This window comes from Mya arenaria, chromosome 1, assembly GCF_026914265.1.
Source record: "Mya arenaria isolate MELC-2E11 chromosome 1, ASM2691426v1".
NCBI classification, from domain to species: Eukaryota; Metazoa; Mollusca; class Bivalvia; order Myida; family Myidae; genus Mya; species Mya arenaria.
This window is the reverse complement of record NC_069122.1, coordinates 22,937,579-22,956,517: the sequence shown is the minus strand read 5'-3', so window position 1 is coordinate 22,956,517 and position 18,939 is coordinate 22,937,579. Positions and strand designations below refer to the sequence as shown.

Here is an 18,939-nt window from a genome sequence, read left to right as displayed (position 1 = left end):
CTTCAGCAACAATTCACAAATCCTAAATGAATGTTCTAAATATTGGCTTTAGCATATTCACACATGAATTGGTGACGTTACAGCATTCAGCGTGCTCAGCATTTCCTGTATTCAATTTATAAACGTCTAAGCATCTGCCTGACACTTGAACGCTTATAAATTAAATACTTCCTTATTTTGTTTGTTATGTCTTCCCCAATGATTAGGGGGACATATTGTTTTTGCCCTGTCCGTCAGTCCGTCAGTCCGTACGTCACAGTTCGTTTTTCTCTCAAAAACTATAGAACACTTAGACATAGGAACTTCATACTTGGTATGCTAGTTGGTCATGACTAGTAGATGACCCCTATTGATTTTGAGGTTACTAGGTCAAAGGTCATGGTGTCTGTGACCTTGAGGTGAAGAAACGGTTTCCGCTCAATAAACTAAAGAACTCTTGCACCCAGGAACTTCATACTTGGTGTGCTAGTTGGTCATGACTAGTAGATTAACCCTATTGATTTTGAGATCAGTACGTCAAAGGTCAACTTCACCGTGACCTTGAGGTAAAGAAATGGTTTCCGCTCAATAACTAAAGAATGCTTGCAACCAGGAACTTCATACTTAGTATGGTCATGACTAGAAGATGACCCCTATTGATTTTGACATCAGAAGGTCAAAGGTCAAGGTCGCTGTTACCTTCATGTAAAATGTTGGCAGTAACCTTAAGCTTAAAAATGGTTTCTGCTCAATAACTAAAGAACGCTTGTACACAGAAACTTCATACTTAGTATCCTAGTTGGTCATGACTAGTACATGACTCCTATTGATTTTTGAGATCAGTAGGTCAAAGGTGAAGATCACCGTGACCTTGAGGTGAGGAAACAGTTTCCGCTCAATAACTAAAGAACGCTTGCACCCAGCAACTTCATTTTTGGTATGCTAGTTGGTCATGACAAGTAAATGAACTCTATTGATTTTGAGATAAGTAGGTCAAAGGTCAAGGTCACTGTGACCTTGAGGTGAAGAAACTTACGGCTCAGTAACTAAAGAACGCTTGCACCTAGGAACTTCATACTTGGTATGCAAAATTAGCCATGTAAATGACCCCTATTGATTTTGTGTCAAAGGTCAAGGTCAGGATGACATTGAGCTGAAAATTGGTTTCCGATCAATAATTGAATAACACTTGCTCCCAGGAACTTCATACAATACAAACTTCTTTTACATTTTCCAAGATTAATCAACAACACTTTCTCCTCTTCCTCAGTAAGTATATATATATATATATAATTTAAACATGTATTTATACTATATGGCACCATTCAAACTATGTACTTGTTAAAGTTTAGCGCAATATCTGTAATACTAATGACTTCACATTTGGTACAGATGATTGTATACTCTAGATTGAAATAAAACGAAATGGTACTTCTTGCATCCATCTATCACATTAAGTCTTAATATTCATAGATCACTGATCGTATGCAGTAGATGTTCACTATTTAATACGGGTGAATAAACCAAACTTCACTGTCGGTTCGTCTCCAGTCCAAAATTACAAATTTCATGTCTATCATTTATTTTTTCTCAGCTACGACCACACAATAGGGGAGCACTTTTTCAATAAAGCAATCTCTAGTTTTGATTATCTTTTAATCATTTAGGGCAAGTAAAACTGGGCAAGTGGTTTTCTTCAATGACTTGCCCGAATGGACATTGCCCGAAAGGACAAGTGCTGAAAAAAACAAGGCAAAAACTGTTATATGTATAAGAAAACAAAACTACAGTACTTCATGGAGAGTACTGGAGGAAAATCATTGGTTTTAAAATAAACATACTTCTTGCTAATATTTGCTTTTTCCAAACTGCATAACATGTTTTCAGACATTCTGTTAATGCAACTGATATGACTGTCAAAATTAACTTACATAGCAAAAATTACCTGGATTAATATTGAATTGACCTTGTTCAGAATGCATTACCGGTAACATATTTGATTTGATTTGTTTGACTTGTTTAAAATAATGTTTTCAAATGAGGTCTGGCCTATAATCAATTCCCAGTCCTGCCATTTATAGCTGACTTGGTATATGTTTGTCCTCAGGGTCCCAGAATGAGGGGAAAGAAGTTGAAGAGCACAGAGAGGGGCAAGACCAGGTGGGGGAGGGGCTTAGTCCAGGTACATGTATTTTATTGTCTAAAGTTATGTGTTCTACATTAGACTTGATTTTGCTTGTGGTAAAAATCCTTTTTCAAATTTGGATATTTGCTTTATAATACTTTTATGTTCACTGAATTAATACAAATGCAGACTACAAGAGCTGTTATTTGTTTCTTTTATTTTATTACTTGAATATAGATTGATACAATTTTTTATATTTTTTGTGTTATTATGTTTAACTCATTTGACTTTAATGATTTAGACAAAAAATGAAGATGTTTTTTTCTTTGTTTGCATCAACCTATACTGTGGCCCTTTGAATCTTTTTTGCATCTCATACTATCTAATGATAAAATTACATTAGACACGTTGCAAACTACAATATGCTTCTTGAAAAGACATTTCGGCCATTTGATGCTTTATCATTTAAAGGCGTAAAAGCAGCTGCCATTAAAAGTCGTCTTACAAATGCACTGAGTGGCCTAAGTTTAAAGCAGCGACTGTCCCGCAGTAAACCTGGATCAAGGGAGACAAGCGAGCCCCCATCTCCAGTCAGCAGTGAGTTACCTCCCCTGTCACAACTACACCAAGATGATATGGGTTTTCCCCTCGCTGTCTTTACAAAGGTATGGTCTATTTACTTTCACCCTATTTACTTTCACCCTATGTTGATCTATGATATTTATTTAAGGAATGCAAACTGCAATCCTGATCAGAGTGAAGTGATGTATAAAACTTAAAACTTAAAATCTACCAATAAAGAAGGTAATTATAAAAGTTTTTGGTTTTTGAAATAGTAATTCAGAACTGACATTGGTTGACTGTTTAAATGCAATTATGGTTATGAAAACAAAAGCAACTTTGGTTTCTGCAAAGCATTCTGAGAGTATGGTCGGCATTTTTCACATTATGTCAAAGTATTCCATCTGCAATATGTTGGTAGACCTCATGATTTGTTGTTAGTGTATTTCATGGTATTGATATAATTGCAGGGTTGTGTATGCTACCCATACCTATCCCTACAGTATTTTGATCTGTTGAGTGACGTGAACATACGTGGCTTTCTTATTGGAGCCACTAACATGCTGTTCAGGCAGAAACGACATCTTACAGACGTCATTATTGATGTAAGTGGGAAAATTATTGAATGTTCCTTTTTTTTAATTCTGGAAATTTTGGAAGATTTAAAAGAAGCGTGATGATTTCGTACTGTTTGTTGGTCTTTTATAATTACGACCATATTCGTTATCTGATTCTTTTTTACTATATGTAAACTTATAATACTTACATCCATCCCATAGGAAAATGTTAGTCATTTTGTTGTAAAAAGTCCACTCTACTTTTTCTGCAGGTTACAGACAACAAGATTGAGATGCATGATCGTGAGTTACAGCGCCACCTTGTGTTGACCACAGCAGACCTCAGGTTTGCTGACATTCTGGTGAAGGCTGTTACAGGCTCCGGGGATGATGGATACTTTGAGGGCACGGGTAGGGGCTGGTTTGTGTTAGCTCAAGTATTACCCTAAAAAAATATCCCCCAGATCAGCTACAAATAGTAGAGACATCTGTCCCGATTTTTCTGATCAATCACTAAAGATTTCTTGGGCCCAAGAACCTCAAACTTGGAAGGCAGGTTGGTCATGACCATCAAATGATCCGTAACAAATTTGAAGTCAGTAGGTCAAAGGTCAAGGTTGTGGTGACCTTGTTAAATATCAAGATTAATTCATGAAATTGTCTCGCTCCATAGGAAAGTGTTTAGTGCATGAGATTTGTGTTTTTGACCTGGAGGTCAAGGTCACATTTTGTGGTCAAAATTGAAAAAAATCAAAGCCATCATTTTTTATACAATCTACACAGATATGTAGAGTATCTCTTGAAGACTTTTGTTTTAGATAATCGCATATTATTTTTTATTCAACATATATGTTATATACTGATATAACCATCCATCAAGACCCAAATTCACATTCACAGGTTGTTGTTTTTAAATGCTTAACATCTAAACAATTCACAATATCAACTTCATGGATTTGCTCACAGTAACAATACGCTGTTTTATCACTAGTTATATAAATGTTGTCAGCTTTTCGTTTTAATCTGAACTTGAAAAAGTCTGAAAGGAATTGAATGGAATTTGAGGCAGCATTATAATTATTATTGTTAATTCAAGTTATGGCTGCTGATTGACTTCGGAACTCAAACGCAGGTTAAAGTTTTAGGGCAAGTTTGGATTTTAATAAAAAAAACTACTATACCCTTCATTCAATTGACTTAATACCTCGTATAATTAATGACGACCATCTTACAATAAGGTAACCTAACTCCATTTAAACCCTAAATACAAATTATGGCCCTTGATTTACTTTTGTAGATTTTTTATTTTTTTTATTTTATTTTTTTTTTTATTTCTTTTGACAGGCACATTTTTATATTCTTAACTAGGTTTTCACAAAGGGAAAACAAGTTATTAGAATGACTTGCCTCATTGTTTGGGCGTGCTGGTGGGAGGGCAGTGTCAAAGTCACCTTATATATCAACTAATTTTAGCATAGTTTGACATATAGTGATCAAACTTGGTATATAGGAAGAATTTATGAAGACCTTTGGGATTACGTTTGAGGACCCTAGGATCTAGGTCAAGGCCAAAGCGAGCATACTTGGTGTATATAAAGAGTTTATAGAAACCTTTCATGAGAATGTGTTTTGGGCCCCTGAGAGTTATGGTCACTGTTTACTTTTTAATTTGATTTTTTTTGTTTGCTTTTGACAGGCACCTATGTCATTATTGTATTCACTTCTAAGTCAAAGCGGCGTAGTCAAGAGCGCAGTTTTGCAACCGCTATTGTTTACACATATACCATTATGAAAACTTTTTTTACTGGAAAAATGTGCATGTGCCCTGCTTGCATCGATGATAAATTGGCGTTTCATGGGTCAAACTGTATCGTGTATGCACATACACGCTTGCATATATTTCTTTATATAAACAAGTTTAACTAGTTTATTTTTGTACACAGCCTTGTGGGACAACTTTGGACTTAATTCTTGCAGAAATTGTGACAGTTAAATGCTTGCTTGTGTATAATCTTATTAACGAGGTTTGAATTCTTAGTGTTTTAAGAATATTGATTTATATGAACTAAAATGAACTTGCACCCTCCTGTTATCAGTTTATGTTTCCTATGATTACAGAGTGGGAAGGGAATGATGAGTGGTTGAGGGCCCAGTTCCGACTCTACCTTGAGGCACTGATTGCTACCATCAACACTGATGGTATGTTCCTTATGTATGCCAGTGTCAGAGTAGGATGGAAACCTGAATGCATATAAACTTGATCATAAGGAAAAAAACTGTTTATTGTCTTAAAAACATTATTATTCACTTTCAAACTCCAACCAAACATGTACAAAGTAAATGTTTTGTATTTGTAAACTTCAGGTCATATAAGAGTATTATATTTTAGATGCTAAGCTGTTGGAGGATTTTGGTGGGTCGTTTGTGCAATGCTGGAAGACAACACATAACTACCGGGTGTTGGCTAGCACAGAGAGACCCGGGCTAACTGGGGAACAGGCAGGGTAAGACTACACATAACTACCTGGTGTTGGCTAGCACAGAGAGACCCGGAATAACTGGGGTACAGGCAGGGTAAGATTACACATAACAGCCTGGTGTTGGCTAGCACAGAGAGACCCGGGATAACTGGGGTACAGGCAGGGTAAGATTACACATAACTACCTGGTGTTGGCTAGCACAGAGAGACCCGGAATAACTGGGGTACAGGCAGGGTAAGATTACACATAACTACCTGGTGTTGGCTAGCACAGAGAGACCCGGAATAACTGGGGTACAGGCAGGGTAAGATTACACATAACTACCTGGTGTTGGCTAGCACAGAGAGACCCGGGATAACTGGGGAACAGGCAAGGTAAGATTTCACATAACTACCGGGTATTGGCTAGCACAGAGAGACCCGGGCTAACTGGGGAACAGGCAGGGTAAGATTTCACATAACTACCGGGTGTTGGCTAGCACAGAGAGACCCGGGATAACTGGGGAACAGGCAGGGTAAGATTACACATAACAGCCTGGTGTTGGCTAGCACAGAGAGACCCGGGATAACTGGGGAACAGGCAGGGTAAGATTACACATGACTACCTGGTGTTGGCTAGCACAGAGAGACCCGGGATAACTGGGGTACAGGCAAGGTAAGATTACACATAACTACCTGGTGTTGGCTAGCACAGAGAGACCCGGGATAACTGGGGTACAGGCAAGGTAAGATTACACATAACTACCTGGTGTTGGCTAGCACAGAGAGACCCGGGATAACTGGGGTACAGGCAAGGTAAGATTACACATAACTACCTGGTGTTGGCTAGCACAGAGAGACCCGGGATAACTGGGGTACAGGCAAGGTAAGATTACACATAACTACCGGGTGTTGGCTAGCACAGAGAGACCCGGGATAACTGGGGTGCAGGCAGGGTAAGATTACACATAACTACCTGGTGTTGGCTAGCACAGAGAGACCCTGGATAACTGGGGAACAGGCAGGGTAAGATTACACATAACTACCTGGTGTTGGCTAGCACAGAGAGACCCTGGCTAACTGGGGTACAGGCAGGGTAAGATTACACATGACTACCTGGTGTTGGCTAGCACAGAGAGACCCGGGCTAACTGGGGTACAGGCAGGGTAAGATTACACATAACTACCGGGTGTTGGCTAGCACAGAGAGACCCGGGATAACTGGGGAACAGGCAAGGTAAGACTACACATAACTACCTGGTGTTGGCTAGCACAGAGAGACTGGGGTACAGGCAGGGTAAGACTACACATAACTACCTGGTGTTGGCTAGCACAGAGAGACCCGGGCTAACTGGGGTACAGGCAGGGTAAGATTACACATAACTACCTGGTGTTGGCTAGCACAGAGAGACCCGGGCTAACTGGGGTACAGGCAGGGTAAGATTACACATAACTACCTGGTGTTGGCTAGCACAGAGAGACCCGGAATAACTGGGGTACAGGCAGGGTAAGATTACACATAACTACCTGGTGTTGGCTAGCACAGAGAGACCCGGGATAACTGGGGTACAGGCAGGGTAAGATTACACATAACTACCTGGTGTTGGCTAGCACAGAGAGACCCGGGATAACTGGGGAACAGGCAAGGTAAGATTACACATAACTACCGGGTGTTGGCTAGCACAGAGAGACCCGGGATAACTGGGGAACAGGCAAGGTAAGATTTCACATAACTACCTGGTGTTGGCTAGCACAGAGAGACCTGGGCTAACTGGGGAACAGGCAGGGTAAGATTTCACATAACTTCCTGGTGTTGGCTAGCACAGAGAGACCCGGGATAACTGGGGAACAGGCAGGGTAAGATTACACATAACAGCCTGGTGTTGGCTAGCACAGAGAGACCCGGGATAACTGGGGAACAGGCAGGGTAAGATTACACATGACTACCTGGTGTTTGCTAGCACAGAGAGACCCGGGATAACTGGGGTACAGGCAAGGTAAGATTACACATAACTACCTGGTGTTGGCTAGCACAGAGAGACCCGGGATAACTGGGGTACAGGCAAGGTAAGATTACACATAACTACCGGGTGTTGGCTAGCACAGAGAGACCCGGTATAACTGGGGTACAGGCAAGGTAAGATTACACATAACTACCTGGTGTTGGCTAGCACAGAGAGACCCAGGATAACTGGGGTACAGGCAAGGTAAGATTACACATAACTACCGGGTGTTGGCTAGCACAGAGAGACCCGGGATAACTGGGGTACAGGCAGGGTAAGATTACACATAACTACCTGGTGTTGGCTAGCACAGAGAGACCCAGGATAAATGGGGAACAGGCAGGGTAAGATTACACATAACTACCTGGTGTTGGCTAGCACAGAGAGACCCTGGCTAACTGGGGTACAGGCAAGGTAAGATTACACATGACTACCTGGTGTTGGCTAGCACAGAGAGACCCGGGATAACTGGGGTACAGGCAGGGTAAGATTACACATAACTACCGGGTGTTGGCTAGCACAGAGAGACCCGGGATAACTGGGGAACAGGCAAGGTAAGACTACACATAACTACCTGGTGTTGGCTAGCACAGAGAGACCGGGCTAACCGGGGAACAGGCAGGGTAAGATTACACATAACTACCTGGTGTTGGCTAGCACAGAGAGACCCAGGCTAACTGGGGTACAGGCAGGGTAAGATTACACATAACTACCTGGTGTTGGCTAGCACAGAGAGACCCGGGCTAACTGGGGTACAGGCAGGGTAAGATTACACATAACTACCTGGTGTTGGCTAGCACAGAGAGACCCGGGCTAACCGGGGAACAGGCAAGGTAAGATTACACATAACTGCCGGGTGTTGGCTAGCACAGAGAGACCCGGGATAACTGGGGTACAGGCAGGGTAAGATAACACATTACAACCTGGTGTTGGCTAGCACAGAGAGACCCGGGATAACTGGGGAACAGGCAAGTTAAGATTTCACATAACTACCAGGTGTTGGCTAGCACAGAGAGACCCGGGATAACTGGGGTACAGGCAGGGTAAGATTACACATAACTACCTGGTGTTGGCTAGCACAGAGAGACCGGGCTAACTGGGGTACAGGCAGGGTAAGATTTCACATAACTACCGGGTGTTGGCTAGCAAAGAGAGACCGGGCTAACTGGGGTACAGGCAGGGTAAGATAACACACCACTACCAGGTGTTGGCTAGCACAGAGAGACCCAGGCTAACTGGGGTACAGGCAGGGTAAGATAACACACAACTACCAGGTTTTGGTTAGCACAGAGAGACCCGGGCTAACTGGGGTACAGGCAGAGTAAGATAACACATAACTACCGGGTTTTGGCTAGCACAGAGACCTGGGCTAACTAGACTCGGATAGTAAAATTATAAATAAGTTTTTTTGTTACTTTTTTGTAACATCAACATTGTCAAGACTTATTTGACTGTGTTTGGAAACTGGCCCCAGTTTTATATATATATATATATGTATATAGGTTAATCTGAAAATAATTTGATTGAGTTCTATCGCTGGTAAATGTTCATGAAAGTTATGTTAGAAAGCCAGAGGTGTGTGATTTTTTCCATTTTTTTATCTGTATACAACTTGAAATATAAAATACTTTCTTCTGCAGGCATCCATGTCAAGGCAACCTTAGTATGGCTGATATTAAAGTTCGGCTTGCACAGTAAGTATACATGCTGCAAGTAATTATCAAGGATGTGAGAAATCTATTGAAAACTACAAAGGACCTCATTCATACCAGTTTCATAAGTTTTTTTGTTTATTTCTTCTTTGTTTGATAAAAAATTTCATCAAAAATCGCTATTTCAAAAATTATCGCTATTTCAAAATTCACAAATCAAAATCGTAACAAGGAAAAGTATGACAACAAAGTGCAGCAGGACATCACATCATTCTCGAGAAATTAACCAGATCAATACTGAGTTAATCTGAGTTTATTTTCAGTGCATGTATTCTGAACGATGTAACATGTTGGTAACATGTGGCCCTCATTGCAATCTTTAGGACTAAATATTTAATGTTAACAATAATTCGTGAACGCTGTCATTTTCTAATTATTGTTAACTCTAAATATTGTTAATCAGAAGAATTTTTCTGGGTCCAGTAGACTTCCGATAAATGGTGTTTAAATGTATGCATAATTGATGCTGGATTCTGTCTTACTCATTCCTTAATTGACATGCATGCAGATGATTGAATGTTGTATGCAACAGACAGCAACATTAAATGTTAACAGTCACAACAACAAACAGACAGCAACATTAAATGTCTACAGTCACAACAACAAATTGATATTGACACTGTGGTTTACTGGTGTGAAGCCAACAATTTGTTCATCCTTAAAAGTCAAAGGGTACGTTAAAGAGGCTCTTCAAATATATTAAAACTTGAGGTAAACTTAACTTATCAATATACATGTACAGCCCACAAATAGAACAAGTTGAAAATCAAAAGGCATTTACATTGATCAAAATTTAAATTTAAAGTACCAATTAAATCATGCTTGCACTAAAGTAAAAAATGCACTGCTATTGGAAATAAATAATTATCTTTTCAGGATATGAAAAACCTCTATTTTAATTCCTACATATTATCAACAACCTTCTATGGAGCAAATGCAAAAAATCTTACATTTCTGAAATATCAATCCTGCAAAAACATTGCGCTGAAATAGTTCTTCAAAAACTTACTTGCACACCGTTTACGTCCTTGTTTTAAGAGTTGCAATGGCTATCTTTTGAAAAATCAATTTGAATATCACGCAGCAATCCTGGTTCACATACGGGATATTGTGCACTTAGCCAATAACTAATCGCAGACATTAAGATCCACCACCAATAACAATATTTTTCATGTGAAAAAAATATTTGGTACTAAATCCTCATATATTGCAATGCAAACATGGAATGTCTATGAAAGATATTTATGTAACCATATTATGTCTTAATGTGTTATTATTATTACTATTATTATTATTATTAACCCACAGTACCATGCATAATACGGAGGGTGGCAAGAAGATTAATGCTGCCGTGTCCCAGACAGGAAAATATGTCGTACAGACGGGAAAGGCTGTTGGTAGGTACTTGATTCATGGACGATTTAGTAGGCACATCTTCATTTGCTTTTGAACCAGGTTTTCACAAAGTGAAACCCAGTTGTTAGAATGACTTACGTTGATGTTCAGGCAGGCCCGCGGTCTGGAGGGCAGCGTCAATTTAACCTATGGTATTGAATAATTATGCCCCCCTTCGAAGAAGAGGGGTATATTGCTTTGCACAGGCATGTCAGTATGTCGGTCGGTCCGTCGGTAGACCAAAGCTTGTCCGAGTGATAACTCAACAATCCCTGGACGTATGGTCATCAAACTTCACATGAAGGTTGGGGCTGACCAGTAGATGACCCCCATTGATTTTGGGGGTCATCGGGTCAAAGGTCAAGGTCACAGTGACCTTTAATGGTAAAATAATTTTAAAGCTTGTCCGAGTGATAACTCGACAATGCCTGCACCCATGGCCCTCAAACTTGACATGGAGGTTGGGCCTGACCAGTAGATGACCCCTATTGTTTTTGGGGGTCATCAGGCCAAAGGTCAAGGTCACAGTAACATTGAATGGTAAAAGGTTGTCCGAGTGATAACGTGACAATGCCTGCTCCCATGGCCCTCAAACTTGACATGGAGGTTGGGCCTGACCAGTAGTTGACCCCTATTGTTTTTGGGGGTCATCAGGCCAAAGGTCAAGGTCACAGTGACCTTGAATGGTAAAAGGTTGTCCGAGTGATAACGTGACAATGCCTGCGCCCATGGCCCTCAAACTTGACTTGGAGGTTGGGCCTGACCAGTAGTTGCCCCCTATTGTTTTTGGGGGTCATCAGGCCAAAGGTCAAGGTCACAGTGACCTTGAACGGTAAAAGGTTGTCCAAGTGATAACGTGACAATGCCTGCACCCATGGCCCTCAAACTTGACTTTGAGGTTGGGCCTGACCAGTAGCTGACCCCTATTGTTTTTTGGGCTCAATGGGTCAAAGATCAAGGTCACAGTGACCTTTAATAGTAAAAGGTTGTTCATGTGATAACTCAACAATGCCTGCACCCATGGCCCTCAAACTTGACTTGGAGGTTGGGCCTGACCAGTAGATGACCCCTATTGTTTTTGGGGGTCATTGAGCCAAAGGTCAAGGTCACAGTGACCTTGAATTGTAAAAGGTTGTCCGATTGATAACTCAACAATGCCTGCACCCATGGCCCTCAAATTTGACTTGGAGAATTGGCCTGACCAGGAGATGACCCCTATGGTTTTTGGGGGTCATCTGGCCAAAGGTCAAGGTTGCAGTGACCTGGAATGGTAAAAGGTTGTCCGAGTGATAACTCAACAATGCCTGCACCCATGGCCCTCAAACTTGATTTAGAGATTGAGCCTGGCCAGAAAATTGTCCCTATTAATTTTAGGGGTCATTGGGCCAAAATTCAAGGTCACTATGACCTTGAATGATAAAAGGTTGTCCAAGTGATAACTCAACAATGCCTGCACCCATGGCCCTCAAACTTGACATGGAGGTTGGGCCTGACCAGTAGATGACCCCTATTGATTTTAGGGGTCAAAGGTCAAGGTTACAGTGACCTTGAAAGCAAACTCGACAATTGTTGGACCTTTGGTCATCAAACTTGACATGAAGGTTGGGCCTGCCCAGTAGATGACCCCTATCGACTTCGGGGGTCATCAGGCCAAGGTCAATGTCACAGTAACCTTTAACGCAAAAAAGTTCACAAATCTTCCCCCACTGATTTCTCAACAATGCCTGAACCTATGATCATTAAACTTGACATGGATGTTAAGCCTGACCAGTAGATCACCCTTATTGATTTTAGGATTCATAGAGCCAAAGGTCAAGGTCACAGTGATTTTGAATGGTAAAAGGTTGTCAGAGTGATAACTCAACAATGCCTGAACCCATGGCCTTCAAACTTGACTTGGAGTTGCATCTGACTTGTAGATGACCCCTTATGATTTAAGGGGTCATCAGGTCAAAGGTCAAGGTCACAGTGACCTTGAACGAAAAAAAACTTGTCTTGTGATAACTTGACAATGCCTGCACCAATAGCCCTCAAACTTGACATTTAGGTTTCTGGTGACCAGCTGATGACTCTGGATTTTGAGTTCATAGAGTCAAAGGTCATGACGGTCATAACACACTTTATCCTCACACTTTAATGGTCATAATCTTAAAACAGCAACAAATCAGCTGTCATTTCGGTCCATGCATATTTCATTCAATTGTCCATTTAATCCTGACAACATGGCGCTCAGGGGGGGGGGGGCATAATGTTTGACAAACATCTCTTGTTTTAGTTAGGTTTGATATATATGTCGACCAAACTTGTTATATAGGCAGAGTTTATGAGACCTTTCATCGGATGGATTTGGGGACCCAAGGGTCAAGGTCAAAGTCATTTGGCTACAAATGAATGGTTGGTTCTGAATAAAATTAGTTAGAGTTGACATATTGCATCCAAACTTGTTTCTTTATAGAAGAGCATAAAGCTTTGAAAGTGTTGGGTATCAACACAGGTAAATGTAAATGTTGTTTCCAGAGTTGGAATTAACACTGGCCAAATCCTCCCTGTCCTCCATGTACATATGTCCTGGTGAATTGTTGTTTCCAGGTAGACATTTACCCAGACAAATCCTCCCTGCCCTCCATGTACTTATAACCTTGTGTTATTTTTGTTTCTAGACTTGGGATTAACACAGGCCAAATCCTCCCTGCCCTCCATGTACATATAACCTTGTGTTATTGTTGTTTCCAGGCTGGGCAATAACACAGGCCAAATCCTCCCTGCCCTCCATGTACATGTAACCTTGTGTAATTGTTATTTCCAGGCTGGGCATTAACACGGGCCAAATCCTCCCTGCCCTCCATGTACATATAACCTTGTGTTTTTGTTGTTGCCAGGCAGACATTAACACAGGCCAAATCCTTCCTGCCCTCCATGTACATACAACCTTGTGTTATTGTTGTTTCCAGGCTGGGCATTAACACAGGCCAAATCCTTCCTGCCCTCCATGTTCATATAACCATGTGTAACTGTTGTTTCCAGGCTGGGCATTAACACATGCCAAATCCTCCCTGCCCTCCATGTACATATAACCTTGTGTTTTTGTTGTTGCCAGGCAGACATTAACACAGGCCAAATCCTTCCTGCCCTCCATGTTCATATAACCTTGTGTAATTGTTGTTTCCAGGCTGGGCATTAACACAGGCCAAATCCTCCCTGCCCTCCATGTACGTATTACCTTGTGTTATTGTTGTTTCCAGGCTGGGCAATAACACAGTCCAAATCCTCCCTTCCCTCCATGTTACGGCACCTTGTGCTATTGTTGTTTCCAGTCTTGGCAATAACACAGGCCAAATCCCCCCTGCCCTCCATGTACATGTTACCTTGTGCTATTGTTGTTTCTAGACTTGGTATTAACACAGGCCAAATCCCTCCTGCCCTCCATGTACATGTAACCTTGTGTTATTGTTGTTTCCAGGCAGACATTATACTGGCTGTACTCTGTGTGATGAAATAGCGAAAAAAAAGAAAACTGTCCAAAACTGACATAAGCTTGGTATCGATGTGTACTGAAGTACCACATAGTTAACAATTAATTTATTTTTCGCATTTTTTTTTTAATTTTTCATTAAAAAAGATTTCTTGGTATGTCTGCCTAGTAGAATTCATTCCTTATGCGTGCTGGTTAGTCGATGTTATCACGTGATATTACCAAGTTAGGTATATAGCTTAAATATTCCAACTGTTTAGGGTAAGCCTTCGTGGCACAGTGGATACAACACTGGACTGCAATTTTGGCGACACGGGTTCGAACCCTGGTGTCATTAACCCAGCCAAATCCTCCCTGCCCTCCATGTACATGCAACCTTGTGTTATTGTTGTTTCCAGGCTGGGCAATAACACAGACCAAATCCTCCCTGCCCTTCATGTACATATAACCTTGTGTTATTGTTTATTTCAGGTGGGGCATTAACACAGGCCAAATCCTCCCTGCCCTCCATGTACATATAACCTTGTGTTATTGTTTATTTCAGGTGGGGCATTAACACAGGCCAAATCCTCCATGTACATATAACCTGTGTTATTGTTCATTTCAGGTGGGGCAATAACACAGGCCAAATCCTCACTGCCCTTCATGTACATATAACCTTGTGTTATTGTTTATTTCAGGTGGGGCATTAACACAGGCCAAATCCTCCCTGCCCTCCATGTACATATAACCTTGTGTTATTGTTTATTTCAGGTGGGGCATTAACACAGGCCAAATCCTCCATGTACATATAACCTTGTGTTATTGTTTATTTCAGGTGGGGCATTAACACAGGCCAAATCCTCCCTGTCCTCCTGGTTTTCGACATGGAAGACCAGCAACAATATATAACTAGTGGCATTCATAGATGCAAGGGGGGGCATTATGATATCTTTATATTAAAGTAAATGGCTAATACTTAGATTCATTGCTGATGTCAAATTTTGTAATAAATATTACTGAGTGTCCATTTATTGGTCATTGAACATTTATATATGTATGGTACAATCATGCTTTGTTAGTTAATTGAAAAAAGGTTTTTTTGTCTGTTTTCTCGTAGATTTATTTAAATAGAGTTAAGTTTATTAATCATTTTAATGGCTTATTCATTATACATGTATGTTTGTGACATATCCATTTGCTTGTTGGTGTTTTTCAAATATGATATTACTTCTATCTTTTGTCATAATTGTTTGTGCAATATCATGTGTCATTCCTGACTTTGTTTAGTAATTATTACTGTATGTGAAATAAATGAGAAATAACTTGTAAAATTTTGTTTGTAAATCCTCCTCAGACTTCCTCATACTATTATGCATTGGTTTTGCTGTTTTCTTTGATACTAAAGGTATATAGTGTTGTATTAAGGATGCTTTTAAAAAGTCATTCAATTTGTATATTTTATATATGTTGAAATTCTTGATAACCACCTGCTTACATTTTTATGTCGCCTGCGCAGACATGTTTGTCTGTCTACATCATCGGTGGCGATGTTCTTCATATTCAATCACTAACTTATTTTATCTTTACCAAACTATTCACTCTAGAGTTATGGCCCTTGATTTGTCAAAATATAACCAATTTCATTTTGTCTGCTCCTATTTTTCCTTGGTCATAGAGGTGGGACAATGAGGTCATGTTTGAGCTACAGGAAACACGGAGCCAGGCGTGAAGGGTTCGATTTTTTGTCAGGCCAATATTGCAAAGGGCGGAGTAGACTGATGATGTGGAACAGGATTTAAAGTTGATTTGGAAGCTGCAAGGGAGGGTTGTAAGGTGAATGTTGGGTGAAGGAGATTCCATTTACGAATGATAGAAGAATGAATTGGTAGAATTGTGATTTGCAATATTTATGCAAAAAGCTACAGAAACATGCTCAGTAGCAAAAAGTTTAAACATAAACCCGGTTTTGTGGCAATGGGTAAACGCCAAAGACATAGAACACAAAATCACAAACAAGAAACATAGAACAGCACAAAACTCTACACACAGCACAGTGCATAAATATTATATATATATATATATATATATATATATATATATATATATATATATATATATATATATATATATATATATATACATATAAAAATAATTGGTATGTTTATCAAGAATTGTTAGGTACCGCCTTGGAACGGTCAGTAAAATGTAAATTTACTGGGGGTTTAAACCAGTTTATGTGCACAAATCACACTCTTATCCCAACAATCCTTAATAAAGATAAAACGCAAAAGGTAAATCTTATCAAAAAATGCATTAACTTGGGGAAACTTGTCAATAAAACAAATGATAATAAAAAAACGAAAAGGTAAACCCGAAGTACTTCTATGATTAGAGATCCCAACTCTATCTGCAGACAGAGCACCTAATGCAAATACTTATCAAAGATACGATGCAGTCATCGTTGGAAACCAATAACATCACACACAGTCTGCCTTATGAAATAAAAGGTTTAAAACTGTGTGATCATCGAGTTTCATAATAAAAAGCACCATTGTACTAAAACTGGGAACAAATAAAGAAAAACATTACCAAAAATAAGAGCGACTTGTATATGCTATTCTCTCCTTCCAAATGATTTGAAAACGTAAAATATATGAAGAAAATTAAGTCACAGCTAAAACACTCGGAGTCAGTCAACACGTGTTCGCCAAAAAAGGTTTTAAAGATAACATGAATTAGCAAATTCTTCATAAAAATCAAAGCACTCAAAGTTCAGTAATGAAAGAATGCTATATTCAACCCAATATTTTGTTTCAGGTATTCATCTTCAAAAACAAGAAGGCAAGTGCTCTTCAAAATATTGCCTTTATATCTACGGTTTTTATAAAATCCAAGTAATTCATTAAGTCTATCTGCCAAACTAATTAAACATTTTAATTTTACGAATTTTCTTTAAAACATCACCATAAAAATCGGGATGAGCATTACTATCAGCAATGAGTGATTTAAGACTACTATTGTACTTTGATATGAGATTATAATGACCATTAACACATTTTGAGAAAGTTTTCCTTAATTTAAAAGCAATGATGGAATGGAATTATTTTTCTGAAAGTGTACCTGTGGTCGGGCTCGTCAGCAAGCGAGAGCGATAAATATGTAGGTGTTAGATAATGATTCATTTTATACAAAACGGTAAGTTTGTTTGTGCCATCTGTTCAGAGGTTCAATGTTGACTCCATTGTAAAGTTTCAATATATTATATTTTTTATACGAAAAATATACAAAAAAACGGAAGCCCATTAACGTTGCTTTATAGAATTCACAAAGCAGTTGACTCTGTTAACTATTCATCATTTTATGATGTTCTACGTAAAGCAATATCTCAAAACAATATCTCGGGTGTTCGTATTGAAAAATTAAGTCAATATATGCCTTTGTCATAGGTGTTGTTAAAACCAAAATAGGACTTTCCGATATTTTTATTGACCAATAGGATAGCGTCAAGATTGTAGTTTAACTCCAATATTGTTTGCCTTGTTCATAAATGAATTGTATAGCTTGTAAGTTTCAATATATTATATTTTTTATAACGAAAAATATACAAAGAAAACGTAAGCCCATTAATGTTGCTTTATAGAATTCACAAAGCATTTGACTCTGTTTACCATTCATCGTTTTATGATGTTCTACGTAAAGCAATATCTCAAACAATATCTCGGGGTGATCGTATAGAAAAATTAAGTCAATATATGCCTTTTGTCATTGGTTTTGTTAAAACCAAAATAGGACTTTCCGATATTTTTATTGACCAATAGGGTAGCGTCAAGATTGTAGTTTAATTCCAATATTGTTTGCCTTGTTCATAAATGAATTGCATAGCTTGACGTTGTTCTTAAACGAGAATGTAAGAGGTATTCAATCTTTTCCTGTATGTGTATCTGACACCATTGTAGGCCTACAAAGGCAGGTAAATATACTACAGGGCCCAGGTCTTTTGCGATGAATGCAAGCTTGTGGTTAATATAGACAAAATGAAAGTTATGGTATTTAAGAATGGTGGGCAATTATCAAGGCATGGGAATTGGTTTTATGCAAATAGTAAACTGTAGATGTTGTAAAGAGTTTTGATTATATTAGGGTTCATTTCTAAAGTACATTATTTCTTTATAAAATCGCCGAACATACAGTACTGTTAAGACCAAACTTGACAGTAAGTGAACTTCTTGTTCACTATCAGTTCACCATCAGTGCACTTCGTGGTGCACTAGGGTAAGACCAGGGAAAGACTAAATGCAGATAAGGCTTCTTCAGTCTATCATAAAAGCTATCTTTACAGTGAAACTTAGAATGATGAGTGTAGTTTAAACAGATGTTTTTATGTTAATTAATACATAGAGAATAATTATAATCCATTTGGACCTTTCATGTAAATAATATAGATTTATAAAATTAAATAACTGATGTTGTTTTATAAAAAAAAATGGCAAACAAAGATATTTAAATGTTTTTTGTTTTCTTTTGAAATATGCATTGCATTATTTTGATATAAATTGATAGGTATAATGATATAATTTTGCCTCTGGGTTAATGGGTTTCATCTTCAAACACTTATTGAACATAACAATGAAAGGAATTCACGAGCCTTTATTTAAAGTAAAACAATGAGTTTCACAAGGTGATAATTACAAGTTGT

General features: G+C 39.1%; 1 protein-coding gene across 4 annotated transcripts in view; it reads left to right on the top strand.

Annotated features, from left to right (window-relative positions):
- Window positions 1–15,568, top strand: part of LOC128231409 (late secretory pathway protein AVL9 homolog) — a 36,345-nt gene extending 20,777 nt beyond the window's left edge. For 3 of the 4 annotated variants that reach the window (XM_052944203.1, XM_052944224.1, XM_052944232.1), the window contains 9 exons: window positions 2,087–2,161; window positions 2,576–2,769; window positions 3,136–3,270; window positions 3,495–3,633; window positions 5,341–5,421; window positions 5,612–5,726; window positions 9,323–9,376; window positions 10,703–10,791; window positions 15,079–15,568. In XM_052944203.1, coding sequence (XP_052800163.1) covers window positions 2,087–2,161; window positions 2,576–2,769; window positions 3,136–3,270; window positions 3,495–3,633; window positions 5,341–5,421; window positions 5,612–5,726; window positions 9,323–9,376; window positions 10,703–10,791; window positions 15,079–15,152 — 956 coding nt within the window. In that variant the 3' untranslated portion in view covers window positions 15,153–15,568. Of the gene's footprint in view, window positions 1–2,086; window positions 2,162–2,575; window positions 2,770–3,135; window positions 3,271–3,494; window positions 3,634–5,340; window positions 5,422–5,611; window positions 5,727–9,322; window positions 9,377–10,702; window positions 10,792–14,732; window positions 14,798–15,078 lie in introns of those variants that run through there. The other variant, XM_052944213.1, reaches the window with a different exon arrangement.
- The last annotated feature ends 3,371 nt before the right edge of the window (window positions 15,569–18,939 follow it).